Source organism: Camelus ferus, chromosome 3 (assembly GCF_009834535.1).
Source record: "Camelus ferus isolate YT-003-E chromosome 3, BCGSAC_Cfer_1.0, whole genome shotgun sequence".
Classification (NCBI taxonomy): domain Eukaryota; kingdom Metazoa; phylum Chordata; class Mammalia; order Artiodactyla; family Camelidae; genus Camelus; species Camelus ferus.
The window spans coordinates 88,299,376-88,313,653 of record NC_045698.1 but is presented as its reverse complement, the minus strand read 5'-3'; the positions used below and the strand labels follow the sequence as shown (position 1 = coordinate 88,313,653).

Here is a 14,278-nt window from a genome sequence, read left to right as displayed (position 1 = left end):
GTCTTGAAAGTTTTCTTTACAAGGAAAAGATTATGACTATGTTTAAAAAAAAAAAATCTTCTTACTTGTCAGGAAGCAGTTCTGCAATGAAGTTTTCTACTGACACGGCAGTCTGTTTTTCATGGATCACCCCAGTTCGACGCAAGCTATCAATCCGTTCCTGGGCACCCTGAGCAGCAAAAGTGTATGTTAGAAAGGGTTTCTGTTCTAGTCAGTATTAAATATACTAATTTATGATTATATAAGTAATACATGTATACATCTATACACTCACATATATACTCATTATAAACATTCAAACAAATGATGTGATAAGACTGTTCAAAAAGCAAGATGAAAGTATTTCTGAATAAAACTACCCATGGATAATACATCTATTTTTATTGTGGACACAGCAAGAAAAAAGGGAGACCTGCTACGTAAGCTCAGAACCTGCTTATGGGATTCAAGGGATATAATAATTTCAGTAATGGATTTAAATGTTAATACTGGGTTAAGAAGGTCTCTTTTAGGACTGACTACTCTTTTTGTGCTCCTGGCATGTGGTTCCTCCCTTGCCCCAATAATCAAAATCTCTTTGGGGTTTCTTTAACACTCCACTGTTACCTTTCTAACACTATAGAGCTGTCTAATTAAAAACCAAATTGGTGTATCAATATGTAAAAACCCATTAGCTCCATACAGATGATAGGATTAGCATCAGAATCATGAAAGAATGTAATGTATATAGTGATGTTCTATTACTCACTTTTAATCCAGCTGCATAGCCCACTGGTTGTGGGGCAATATTGGACTGTCCAGCTTCCCCTATGACCACGGCTAAGCCGAAGACCTCCTGGAAGGCATCTCGGACGGCAGCAACTTTTACTTCTTTATTTGATGTCACTACAATGTCCAGTTCACCTCCAGATTCTACGAAGACCAGAGGAAAATTTCAGTTCCATAGTAAAACAATGAAATTCTCTTAGTTACTATCATCCACTAACATTTTATTACATTATTACTACCATCCTCGCAAAACGATGCGAGATGTAGACTAACTTTTGTCTTGGCTGAGAAAACTTGAGGCAGATAAGGTCTCCCCTGGGGTCACACAGCTACTCAGCGGTGTCAGAACTCAAGCGGAGTCTGCATCTGTTCACTGCGCCACCTGGTGCACGCACACGCTTCCCCCTGTCATCTAACGGCATCTGAGTCTGTGACTTCTCAAGAAAAGCAGTTTGTACTGGGAAATAATTTGGACCTCGAAACAATGGTATGCTTGGTTATTATGAATATATGAACTATATATGGTTGGGTCCAGGCAGTTATAAACAGAATAAACAATTATAAATGGTACTTATCATTGCTATGTCTTCTTTGCCACCAATAGTCACAAGTTGTGAAAAGTCACTTTTCAGAAGGTTTAAATTTTTTTGCTTTAAATGTTTAAAATCAATGGAAAAGTATTTCCTTGTTATTGCTACTGAAAAATCTCAGTTCTGGGTCCTAAAAATAGTTTATTTTGAATACGTATTAAGATGCAACATACTGTATATGTGAAGTTAAAGAATTCTATGACGGGTGGGGGGAAATCTGAAGACACAGAATTCTCTGTTCAGGGGTTCCCCCTCCCCCCACACTGAATACATACTGATGTACGGAGCCATGCCAGGGTCCAACGTTGTGATCATGCTCTCCACAGAATGTTTGGTTTTATCAAGTACAGATTTCACCATAGGGTTCCCAGCCACACCCTGTAGAGAACAAACATATAAATACCCCTTCTAAGCAAAAACACCATGATAACCTGATACTGAAAGAAAAACTTTTGAGATTTCCAATAAGCTGCAGACTCATACTTTTGTAAAATGTAAGAAAAACGAGGTTATGGCAGCGTCAAAATTGCTGTGAAGTTTCAAAACACTCCCTTGGTATATCATCATAGATTGACAGCAGTCTGCAGACCCCACTTCAACTTGCACGGCCCTGAGAAGCATGCTTTTTCTATCTATATATACATTTATTTCATTTCTATGGATACATATTTTCCTTCAATTACTATTTACATATATATACATGTATGTATATACATACACAAGACTAGGCAAAACCTGTCCATCAACATCCCAAATAAAGACTGTAATCAGATGTCTCCAAAGACCATACTGTGTTCCCTAATGCAAAAATGAAAACAGCAAAAACATTTCTCATCTTTATTCCCCAGAGTAGTTACTTAATTATATAATATATGTAATACTCTACTATGTTCTACTAAAATTTCTTTTTTCCCACTTCTTATTTGTTTTGTTCCCAAATTCTCCCTTTTAATAAAGCCAGACCTATTCCTGTGAATTCTTAGAACCACACTGTTACCCAGGAGAAACCAGATCTGAGTATTTGTTTCTTTCTATACTTCTCCCAGAGTGAAACAGACTTGGAGCAGTGCCTTCTGAGATGGCATCTGGCTTGACAGGTCATGATTCTACCTATTCCAACAGACCATTAAACCAAGGTGACTCTGAAAAAAAGATGAGTTCATTAACACTGATATTAAAGACTGTTGATCCATCTAATGCTGAATTTTAGAAGAGTTATTCACGGGGCTGTAGAGTTAAACTGGGTATTACAACAGGTAAGTGACATGCTGACACGTGTTCTTAACAAGGAGAAGAAGTGATAGTCCCCAGATAAAGAAAACCTTTAAAAAGCACCAGAGGATGTAAGGAAGCAAGCTCAGAAAAACGCTCTTTCTGAAACAGAAAACTCAAACGCTGTAAATCAGTTAACCATCTACCAACTTAAAAGTACATTTAATATATAATTAAATAGCAGCCAGACTTAGCAGGGTACTGAGGGGCAGCTGACAAAGTGATTCCAAATTTCATTAAGAAAAATAAATGGAAAAGACCAGGAGAGAAAAATTTTGAAGAAAAAAGAAATCAGCTAACTTACACAACCAAATGCTGATCTGTCTTTATAAATGCAGAGACTGACAACGACTGACCTTTCTGTCTCACTCATCAGTGACGCCCCTCACCCCCACCTCTGCAGAGTAGGCTTTCAATAACCATCAGTATCATAAATAAGCAGAATCACAATAATTATAATGGAGTGGTACCACTGTGAAGACAAGCAGAACAGTGGAATCCAACCCACAGCCCAGAAACTGACGTTCACACACAACTGAGTAAGAGAACAGTGACACATCGCGTCACTGTGATGTGACTTTGGAAGAGCTGATAAAGTGGCTAGAAAATTACTATGTGAGGCAAAAGTCACACTTGAAGTACCAGCTTCATCAAATTGGTAAATATAAAAAAATTAAACTATAAGAAAACTAGATTAAATCATAAAAATGATCATGAAACATAGTTGGTAAATGTCATTTTTATCATGTAAAAAACTGACAGAAATGACTTGAAATTTCGAAGCTTTGCTGTAAAAAGCATGATAAAATGTACGATAAAAATGGAGAAAACAAACATATGAGAGCATATAATAAAATATTCTTACTATATTCAGAGCTCTTATGAATTCCTTAAAGACAAAAATCATCACAATTCACACCTGGCAGAGAACACGAATACAGACTTCAAAAGAGATACAAATGGCTAAAAACCACATTAAAAAACGTTATAACTCAGTAACAAAGACATGCAAAGTTAAAATAGGTATTTTTTTCCCTAACAAATTAGAAAATAGTGTATTTCAATTAATAATCAGTGCTGGCAAATGAAAGATGCTGGGAGAGCGTATCTTGGTATAACCTTTCTGGAGAGCAAGATGCAGTAATAATTCTTAAAATGCTCACTCTGACATTCCACTGACATACCTCTCAAACAGAGACACACATAAAGACCTACATACTAGAGTGCTCATCGTAAGTGTACTGATAATTACAGCTAGAAAATGCCAGTAACAGATTAGTGAAAGAAAACATGGGAAATAAATGCAATGACACATGTAGGGCAAAGTAGCCATAAAGGAAACAAATTCTGAAGGATATTTTATGGCTGAGAAGATGTTCATAATACATGCTAGGTAATGACAATCAAAAGACACCAAAATAGTGTCCACATGTCACTACTCCGTTTGATTTTTATTACAAAAGAGGCACACCTACACAGGTATGCCCATCCACAAGACTGAGAGGAACTAGAGAGGAAAAAAAGTGTAATAAGAATAAAAAGCTATTTTATTTTTTCCTTGTACCATTTTTAGTTTTCAAAATTCTCTCCAAAGAAGACCTACTAGTTTTATAATTAAAAAACTAAGCATGGTCTTTGAAGTAAGTACCCCTTACCTTAATAAAACCCCAGAGTCCACCAGCTGACACCTCATCCTGACCTCGACCAATTCTAGGATCTTCTTGTTCCTCTGGAAAAGTAATGGCTGATGTGGTTCCAGTTCCCTGTGCCAGAGATGTCAAACCAGCTTGCTGAGTAACAGGAGGTGGCAAAATACCTAGTGAAAGGCAAAAACTTCAATATATGTACTGTACTCCGTAAATGATTTCCTATGAAAAGATACAACGTACAAGGTAAGTAATTCAAAACAGCTTTAATAATGTAACCATATACTCAGGCATTTGCACACTGAGTTATGAGCTCAAAGAATCACCTAAACCTTTATAAAACACAAATTATGCAAAACTCCAAAAAAGAAATTTCTTTCCCTCCTTACAGGTTTATATCAGATGTCCTGAAAATGGACAAAAAACATATACCCAGAAGTACTTCCTGTCTGTCCTACATAGCAGTTGGATGTGGTCAACCATAGTCTGAATCTCCCTAATGCATGAAATTAACTGATGTGAGCACTCAAGCCCATCATATAAGCAGCTTGTAAAAATCAGCAAACATATCCATATACCCAATTTTAACTCAAAAAAGAAAACTGACACATACATGAGTGTCATACACTCTGCAAAAATTTTTAAAGACAGTTAAGCCAAGTTGGATAATAAAAAACGCAACAGTTGTTTCTTTTCCTAAGATAAAAAAAAACAGGAGAATATGACAAGGACGAAGTTTTCATACTGGTTTCCAGCAACCATTCCAGGGAAGCCAAAAAAGTAGGTGTAAGTGACCCAGAAAAGAAAATAGTCCAAAACCACCTGCTTGTGGCACAGACACTATTTACCTGACTAAATAAAACCATTTCCTGGACCACTGAGTCCTGGTAATTTTTTAAGTAAAGCTTTAAAAAAAAAACTCAGACTTCACCTTGGCATTCCTCTGTAAGTGCACAAAATGTTAGGACGGAAGTTTGGAGTTCTGACTGACAATCCATATACTATTTGTGTACTATGTTTTATACAATATAACCATCATATACTACATAGCATCAGCTTTATTTTAGTAATTTATACGTGAATAAGAAGCTCTGGAGATCTAGGAAAAGAGAATAAAATACTTTTTGCAGAGTAACTGGAACCCTCATACACTGCTGGTGAGAAAGAAACATGGTGCAGCGCTTTAGAAAATACTCCGGCAGTTTTTCAGAAGTCGGCAATTCTGTGCCTACGTGTTCACCCAAGAGAAAGACAAACATGCCCACATAAAAACTTGTACATAGTGTTCACAGAAGCAGTATTTATGACAGCCAAAAAGTCGAAACAACCTAACATGTCATCAACTGATGAAATGAATAAACAAAATGCAGTATATCCATATGGTGGAGGGTTATTCAGCCTTAAAAAGGGAGCTCTGACACATGCGACAACATGGGTCAATCTTGAAAATACCACACTAAGTGAAAGAAGCCAGACACAAAAGACTACTATTGTAGGATTCCATTTATAGGAAATGCCCAAACAGGTAAATTCAGAGACAAAAAGCAGAGTAGTGGTTCTCGGCTGTGAGGACTGGGAAGAAGTAGGCAGGGACTGCTCATAGCTGTGGGGTATCCCTCAGGGCGATTTAAAAGGTTCTACAATCAACGGGCGATGGCTGCACAACTCAGTACATACGGCAACAACTCCTGAATTGTACACTTGAAAGGGGTGAACTGCATGGTATGTGAATTATATCTCAAAACTATTACTAAAAAAATACATCAGCTATAACCACTTTATTTCAAAGCATCAGTAAGAGAGAGAATTACCTGTTACTGGAGGTGCGGAAAACGACGGCATCAGGGGTGTCTGGGGAGCTCTTCCTGCATGTCCCCTTGTAATGTCGTAGGATGAACCCACGGAAAAGCCTGATGTGGGGGGACCCGAGGAGGGTGCAGCTAAGAGCGTGTTTGGGGCCGGAGCCGAAGGTGGGAAGTGCGATGGAGGAGGATTACTGAAGGCGGCAGCAGCAGACGGAGGAGGGACAGGAGGCGGGACAGAGGTGACAAGCACTGGAGCAGAAGGCACGGGGGAAGGGGCCACAAAGGGCACCGTGGCAGAAGGCCTAACAGGAGGCAGGGACGGCTGCGGGGTGGAGGACGCATGCGGCGGCAGGGGCTGCCCAGAGGACACGTTTGGAGAAGACAAAGAACTGGCTGCAGCTAGAAAAAAGAGGAGGGAAAAAACACATAACTGGAAATGCTTTTCACTTAGTTTTCAAAGTATCTCATTACCTTCTCCTTGCAAAATTTTTAACAGCCCCTATCCCAAGAGTTATTTTAAAATGTGTCATTTAAAATGTATGAGTATGACTGAGTCAAATGACATTCAACTCCCATCAGTAAGAGGCAGCTATATAAAACTGAGTTACAGTATCGTAGACCCTTTGTGTTTTTGTTTGTTTGTTTTCATGTGTTTTTAGCAAAATAAAGCTGTTTTTCATCCCTGCTGATATGACCATAAAAACCTCACAATGAGGGCTCAAAAACTTCGGTAAGAAAGTTAACCACCACAAAGTCACAGAACACTAGACCAAGCTAACACATGCTTTTCAGGGTATTTTTCTTGTAACAAAGATGACTTAAAGTCAATAAAGAACAAAAATTTAGCTAAAGCAAAACATACATGTTTTCTGTCTTTGGACTTAAATAAAAAAGGCTATTTCCCTTCATCCTGGCAAAGATCAGAGAAGTTTTAACACACAGGCACACTTCATTTTACTATGCTTCACTTTACTACGCTTCTTACAAACTAAAGGTTTGTGGCAACCCTACATTAAGCAAGGCTTTCGGCACCATTTTTCCAACAGCATTTGTTCTTCGTGTCTGTGTGTAACATTCTGGTAACTCTTGCAATATTTCAAACTGTTTATGATACGATATTTGTTACAGTCATCCGTGACCAGTGATTCCTGACGCTACTAATGCAAAAAGATAGTAACTCGCTGAAGGCGTACATGATGGTTAGCAGTTTTTAACAATACTTTGGCAAAGGATTTTTTAATTAAGGTATGTACATTGCTTTTTTAGACATGATCTCTTGCACACTTAACAGACTACAGTATAGTGTAAACATAATTTGTGTATACACTGGGAAACCAAAAATTCACGTGTCTCGCTTTATTGCAATATTTGCTTCACTGTGGTGATCTGGAACCAAACCCACCTATCTCCAAGGTGGGCCTGTATGCTTTTTGTTTCCTGACTCTGAGAAAAGATAACAGTACCCTTGACCACCCTCAAACACAGAAGCCACACAACTGCACGTACCTAGAGGGGCGGGGGAGGAAGACAGCGCGGCAGCGGCCAGTCCTGCGGAACTGGGGAGAGGGGTCCCGGGGGGTGTGCTCTCTATTCCACTCTCTTCCATCATTTTCCTTCAGTTAGACTGTAAAAACAGCAAAATGTAGTAAGTGATGCACAGTCACAAAACTATGTTTTTAAAGCTTGTATATTTAGGAATAATTTTTTAAAATAGTCAACAGATACATGTCTGTCTTTATAATTTATAATGCCACTTATTTCCAGATGAAGGGTCAGTCAAGATTCCTAAGAAAAGTCTGAGAATATTTAATGTGCCAACAGTCTGAGCAGTTTCATACGTCTACTTTATCACTGGGAAATAATTTTCTGTTAACTATGTAATTAATTACCCAATATATATCAAATAATAAATTACTAATTTAATTTTTGCCATTCAAGTGCATGTTAGATTTATATCTAGATTCCAGCTCCTATTACTTTTAAAATAAAAATAAATTATTTAAGGCATTTTTCCAATACTTCCTCTCGCCACATTAAGCAATGTATGTGGACTACTCCTGTTAACAGTAAAAAAACAAAAACAAAAACAAAAACTTTTTACTGTGCTCAATTCCTAGGTTTTCCTAGTTCACATTCTAAAATGTATCCAGCAAAGGCTAAATGATATCTCTCAGGTTTTAGAAAAGTTACCTAGATACCATTTTGTCCGAATGGATAAAAATGGACTGCAAAGTATGCAAAAACTTCCTTAAAAATTACACATTTTCAAGCCTGCCTCAAGTATAAAATCAAAACTTCTAAGTGTACCAAATTTGGTTTTGAAGTTTTTACTCATTTGACAAATACTCAGTGAAAGCCAACCACTTGCCAAGCATGATACTGGTGTCTCTGGAAATGCAGCGTAAGCAGAAACAAACAGGACACTTACAGTCCAGCACAGGCGACAATCATACAGGAACACCAACCGACGTACAAAGAGCCGTAGCCCAATGATGTGCTCTGAGGGTCAGAACACATCTGTTTGATACGAACATGATTTCAACTTGGGGTCAGAAAAGGGTTCCCCAAGGAGCTCACGTACAAACTGAAATCTGAGGGATGCTGAGAATTTAATTAGGCAAGGGAAAGAAAAGAAAAGGAGGGCACATGCCAGAAAAAGTGAATATACAGAAGGTATAAAGGTCCTTTGAGGTTAAGGAAACATGACAGGTTCAAGACAATGCATGTGGCAAGGAGCAGAAAATAATGAGGACTGGAGACACAGGCAGGAGCCCAGACTGCGCTGAGATTTACAAGCCAAGTTAAAGAGCTGGGTCTTTCAAGAACAGAAAGTCACTGTGGGGCATTCAAACTGGGATAACATATTCGCCTTTTGTTTTAATTTATTGAAGAAATTTTATATTCACAAGAAGATGCCACAATATAGCAGACTTCAAGAATGTCGTAAACCCAGCTTCTCCCAGTAACAGCATCCTACATAACTGGAGTGCAGTGAGCAAGCCCAGGAAATTAACATTGGTACAACACTAGGAACTATAGACTTTATTTGGATTTCACCTGTTTTTACATTCACGTGTGTGTTTGTAGTTCTATGAGGCTGCATCATATGTAGTGACTTATGCAGTTGCCACCAAGATCAGGATATAGAACTGTTCCATCACCCCAAGAAACTCCCATATGCTGCTCCTCTGTCACATCTTCTCATCAACCATAAGCTCTGGCAACCAACTGGTCTCCACCACTTTCTCTGTTACATAAATGGAATCACACAGCATGTAACCTTTTGAGGTTGGCTTTTCTCACTCAGCAGAATGGTCCTGAGATCCATCTAAGTTGTTGGATATATCAATGGTTCTTTTTTTATTGTCGCATAGTATTCCACTTTATACATGTACCAGTTTGTTTATCCACGTATTTGTTGAAGGACATTCCAGACATTAGCAACTCACATTTGTGTTTTAAAAAGATTCCTTTGACTACAGTATGTAGATTGGGCCACCACGCAGTCTGAGTAGATGCAGAGACTATTAAGAAGGATATGGTGAGGGCAAAAAAGATACAGAAGTAATTCGAATAATACCCTAGTCTAGTGACTCTCAAATGGGGGGTGGAGGAGGGTGATTCTGCCCCCATCCAAAAGTCATTTAGCAATGTCTGGAGACATTTTTGGTTGTCAGAACTAGGGGGTTTCACTGGCACGTAGTAGGTAAAGTCTGGTGATACTGCTAAAAATCCTACAATGAATAAGAAAGCCCCCACAAGAATTATCTGGCCCCAAATACCAATAATGCCAAGGCTGAAAAATTTCAGCCTAAAGTGATGACTGTGGAGATGGAGAAGAGTGGACAGACTCAAGAAATGTTTAGGTGGTAAGATTCAGTGATAGACTGAATATGGGGTCCAGGATGGGGAGAGGCATGACTTGCACAACTGGACAGATGGTGGTGCCACTCAGGAAGACAGGGAACACTGGAGAAGATCAAGGTGTGTGTCTGATGTCTGGGGGAGGAGGGATTATGCAGTATTTAATACTGGACACGCTAAGTTCAAGATCCTTGAAACATGGAAGTACAGACACTGACTTGGTCAGCAGTTCAGAAACCACAGAAATGTGGGCTTCATCAGTTTACTGATAGTCTCTAATGTCATGTGCTGAAAAGGGGATTATCTAAGAAAAGAAAACCAAGTGAAAAAAGATGATGACCCAACCAAGCCTTGAAGAACAGCCAGGGAGAAAAAGCTTGCAGAAAAGAATGAGACAGCAGAAAGACAGGAAGAAAACCAGGACACTGTGGTGTCCACAAGCCACAGAGGAGTGTTTCAAGGTAGGAAGAGGCAACAGTATCAAATGCTGCAGAGAAGCCAAACTGGACGGTGCAAGAAAAATTCAATAGAGTTCCAAACTGCAGAAACTCAGAGCCGCTTCCATGGAATGAATGGGGACAGAAACCAGCTTCAACTGGATTGAGGTGGGAGGTGAGGCAAACATGCACAACACTTTGAAAAAGTTTCACTGTAAATGTAGAAGAAAGATACGGCAGTAAGTAGAAAATAGAGACCCAAGGAGGCAAAATCCTTTCATTCAATACCTACACAAAAAGGTACACAGCCTGGGCCAGAAATGGCCTTCTGAGGACTTTATCAAACCCTGACAAGGCTACCTCTTTCACCTCTCCATTCACTGGTTATTCATCTTCCTCCTATAGATGCTACCAAATCCTCACAGTGGTCACACTTCCCTCAAAGGGGAAGTCAAATTTAAAGATAAATGTTAATGAATACATTTGCAAAACAACTTGTACAGTGAATACAACCCATAAAATGGAGTAATTGGTGGATTTCTTTCAGTCTTTAAAAGCATTAATTTTTGAGAATAGGATTAGTAACAACATTGGGTTAATTTTGGATACATAAACATAATACCTTTTACTTTTAAAAAAAAGCTACGTTAAAATAACAGTGAAGTTTCAGAGTTAGTAAAAGGTTCTAGTGCTGAAGTCTCCGCACAAAAATATTAATGTATCCACTTTAAAGAAAAAGTGACAGAAATGGCTTGGAAAATTGAGTCCTCGGTCATTGGACAGACCCTGCTCTTCCAATTTGCTTGTGTCTTTCCTTTACTGTTAAAAAGTGGATGCCTATTTTTAAGGATACAAGAAATGGAACAATGAACCTTTGATAAACATAAAAGCTTATTAAAAGCAGCTACTATTGTTGACATACTACTGGTTCAAAAGATAGTCTCTCCTACCGCACAATGAACACTGCTGCAGCAGGGTCCGAGTTTTGTCCCTACATTCCCAGTTCTGACCCCAAAATAACTCCCAGAGTGTTCACTGATCAGTGGTTGCACAGGGAAGAAAGACTGGAATGCCAAAATGTGTCATGTTCGCAGAAATGTACATGCTGTGTGTATCAAAATAACTGCTTTGAATGACAAAAACTCTCTTGGATTGGACAAATTCTGCCAATCTGAGAAGGGCTGTGCCGCAAATTTGCCTTAAGTAGGTCCCAGGAACGAACAGAGACAACAGAGTGCAAAAGCCCTCTGGAGCAGCGCTAGGCGCGGACGGGGGAACCTACTGGAATAGAGGCTACTTCCCTCCGCCGGTCCCGATTTGTTGACCTACGAGTCTCCTAGGCAGGAGCGGCTGAAATGCCGTTCCTGGAGACAGCGGCCTCCCCCCCAGGCTCTGCCACGTCTCCCGGCCAGGCTGGGCCAGGCTAAGGTCAATGGGCGCCTGCAGGCAGTCTATCACCTCTCAGGAAGGTGGAGCCAAATGGCCTGGGACACCGGCGTCGGACCGGCGACAGGAGCAAAGCGCACAAGACCCCCGGGCCGCACCCACGGCGGGACAGCTTGCCCCACGAAGCGCACCGGTAACCCGGCCAGCATCCGGCAGGCTCCCAGGGCCCGCGCCCGGACAGAACCCCGCGGGGCTCCCGAACGACTCTGGCCTCCCCGGCGCCGGCTGGCCCGCCCACCTCGCAGCCGCTGCGCCCCTAGACGCCGGCTGTGGTGCCCGCGTCCCATCCCGCAGCCCGCACGCACCCGTCCTGCTGCCGGGCTGTCGCTCACCTGCGGGCCCAAAAGAGTGTCTGCGTGACAGTGAAGAGTGGAGGCTCGGGAAGCTGGGGTGTAAGACTAAGGCTCCGAGAAGACGAGGAAGATGCCCACAAGAGCTCGCCCGCGCGCAGCCCCGCCTCCAAGATGGCCACCGGAGGCGCGTGTCCCTGCAGCTGCCACGTCTGCGCGCGCTGCCCCGCCCCGCCCCACGCAGCACGCCGCCCCGCCAGGCCCCGCCCCCTGCCCTGCGCCCCGCCCCGTCTCTCTCGCCGGGAACCCCCGCACCGAGGCCACAAGTTAAACCCGCTGGAGGACCTTGGTCCAAAGATCCTCCTGCCCACTAGGGCAGGGCGCTGCCCCACTCTACAAGCATTCTGCAGCAGGAGTGACCTCCTTTCCGCTCCACAACCTCCGTACGCGAGAATGGTACCTTTGTTACCAGGGGTAGCTCACTTAACGCTGTGCTGGGACCTCCCACGGGGAGGGTGATGAGCCAGCCAGGGTCGTCTAGGCCAGTCCGGACCTCCAGGCAGGATCTCGTTCTGGAAACAGGAGACAGCCTTTGTATTTTCGAAGATCGCCAGGTAACAGCTCTTGCATCTGGAGAGAGAGAGATAGCAGGGTGCGAAAATGTAGCAGCTATCAGACTGATGTTTCCCCCGAAGTTCATCTTTTACACTTTTTTTTTAAATGGAAAACCAAAGACAAAAATGATCAAGTTTCTTAACCTTATGTGCTGCACTTTAAACAGTTCCTCAAAGTCGGTGCTCAATAATGTACACCAGATAAATCAGCGAGTAGAGTGCAATGGAGTAAAACAAGCAATTTGCCGTCAGAAGTCCTGGTTTGGGTCTGGGACTGCCCTAATGCCACTTACGCAGTTATGTGACTTTGTACAAGTCACTTATCCCCTAAGTGTCCATATTTCCATCTGTAAGGTGGGAATAATATTTGCCATCTCTCATCAATCGGGTAATAGAGTCACATAAAATAAGACATGAACGTACACTTTAATCTGCTGAGTGTTAAATGCATGAAAAACTCTTGTTTTTATTGTTCCAAAATTCCTTCAGGAACTCACTTGTAGATTTAACATTAATATATCTCTCAGACTTGACAGCTGAAAGCATTTAAAAACACCTCGCTGAAAAGTCAGTACTATTTACCTTGCCCTAACTTCAGACAAGGTGATCTGTACTTGCAATGGGCTGTTCCCTTCAGAGGTGACTCTTATCCTGTCCACGGAGAATGTGTGTAGGTGGCTGTCTAGATTACTCTCCAGAAGGTGCTGTTTAGGGTGGTGCTGACAGTTACCATCTCTATCCTCTTTGGTCGACACCCTTAATAGCTACAAGATCTGTGGGTTTCTTCATTCGTTCAACAAACATTATTTACTAGTGGCTGCAATGTACTGGAAATGTAGCAATGAACAAGACAGACCAGATCCTGACACTAAGGGAGCTTTCATTCTCAGAGAGAGAGGCTATGAATGAGAAAATAAAGAAAATAAGTACTATCTGCAATGGGCACTTTGAGGAAAATCCAAAGGGTGATGTGATATGAGCAGTCACTGGGGTAGGCCACTTTGGGTAGGACAGGTGTGCAAGGCCTCTCTGAGGAGGTGGGATCTGAGAATAGTCTGTAAGGAAGCAGGTCTGTGGTTATCTGGACAGAAGGAAGAACATGCAGAGGCCCTGAGGGAGGGTGCCTGGCACCTGTTCCTTGCAGAACAACAAGGAAATTGGGACTGAGAGAGTGATAAGAAATGAGGTCAGAGAGATTGCAAAGCCAGACCATATCCAGCCTTGTAGGCATCTTCAGGCCTTTGGGTTATATTCTGAGAGATATGAGAAGCAGGTGGGAGGTTTTGAGCAGAGGACTGACAAGATTTGACTTCAGTTTTAAAACATATTCTGATTGCCGTGTGGACTCCAGGGGTGCAAAGACTAAAGCAGAGTGACCATCATGAGATGACACTGGTTTAGAGTAATTAATGGGGGGGGGGGGGGACATGGTCTGGACATAATTTGAAGGCTGAGCTGTCATGATTTACTGATGGATTGGATGTACCTGTATTTGTCTCCTAAGTCTGCCAAAACAAGTTACCACAACTGGGTGGCTAAAAAAACA

General features: G+C 41.5%; 1 protein-coding gene across 2 annotated transcripts in view; it reads right to left on the bottom strand.

The window, feature by feature from the left end:
• Positions 1-12,318, bottom strand: part of PRRC1 (proline rich coiled-coil 1) — a 32,748-nt gene extending 20,430 nt beyond the window's left edge. The window contains exons 1-7 of one of the 2 annotated variants that reach the window (XM_032476629.1): positions 12,161-12,318; positions 7,588-7,705; positions 6,088-6,480; positions 4,286-4,446; positions 1,634-1,736; positions 749-912; positions 66-169 (exon numbers count right to left, since the gene is read on the bottom strand). In XM_032476629.1, coding sequence (XP_032332520.1) covers positions 66-169; positions 749-912; positions 1,634-1,736; positions 4,286-4,446; positions 6,088-6,480; positions 7,588-7,690 — 1,028 coding nt within the window. In that variant the 5' untranslated portion in view covers positions 7,691-7,705; positions 12,161-12,318. Of the gene's footprint in view, positions 1-65; positions 170-748; positions 913-1,633; positions 1,737-4,285; positions 4,447-6,087; positions 6,481-7,587; positions 7,706-12,133 lie in introns of both variants that reach the window. The other variant, XM_032476630.1, reaches the window with a different exon arrangement.
• Positions 12,319-14,278: the final 1,960 nt, after the last annotated feature.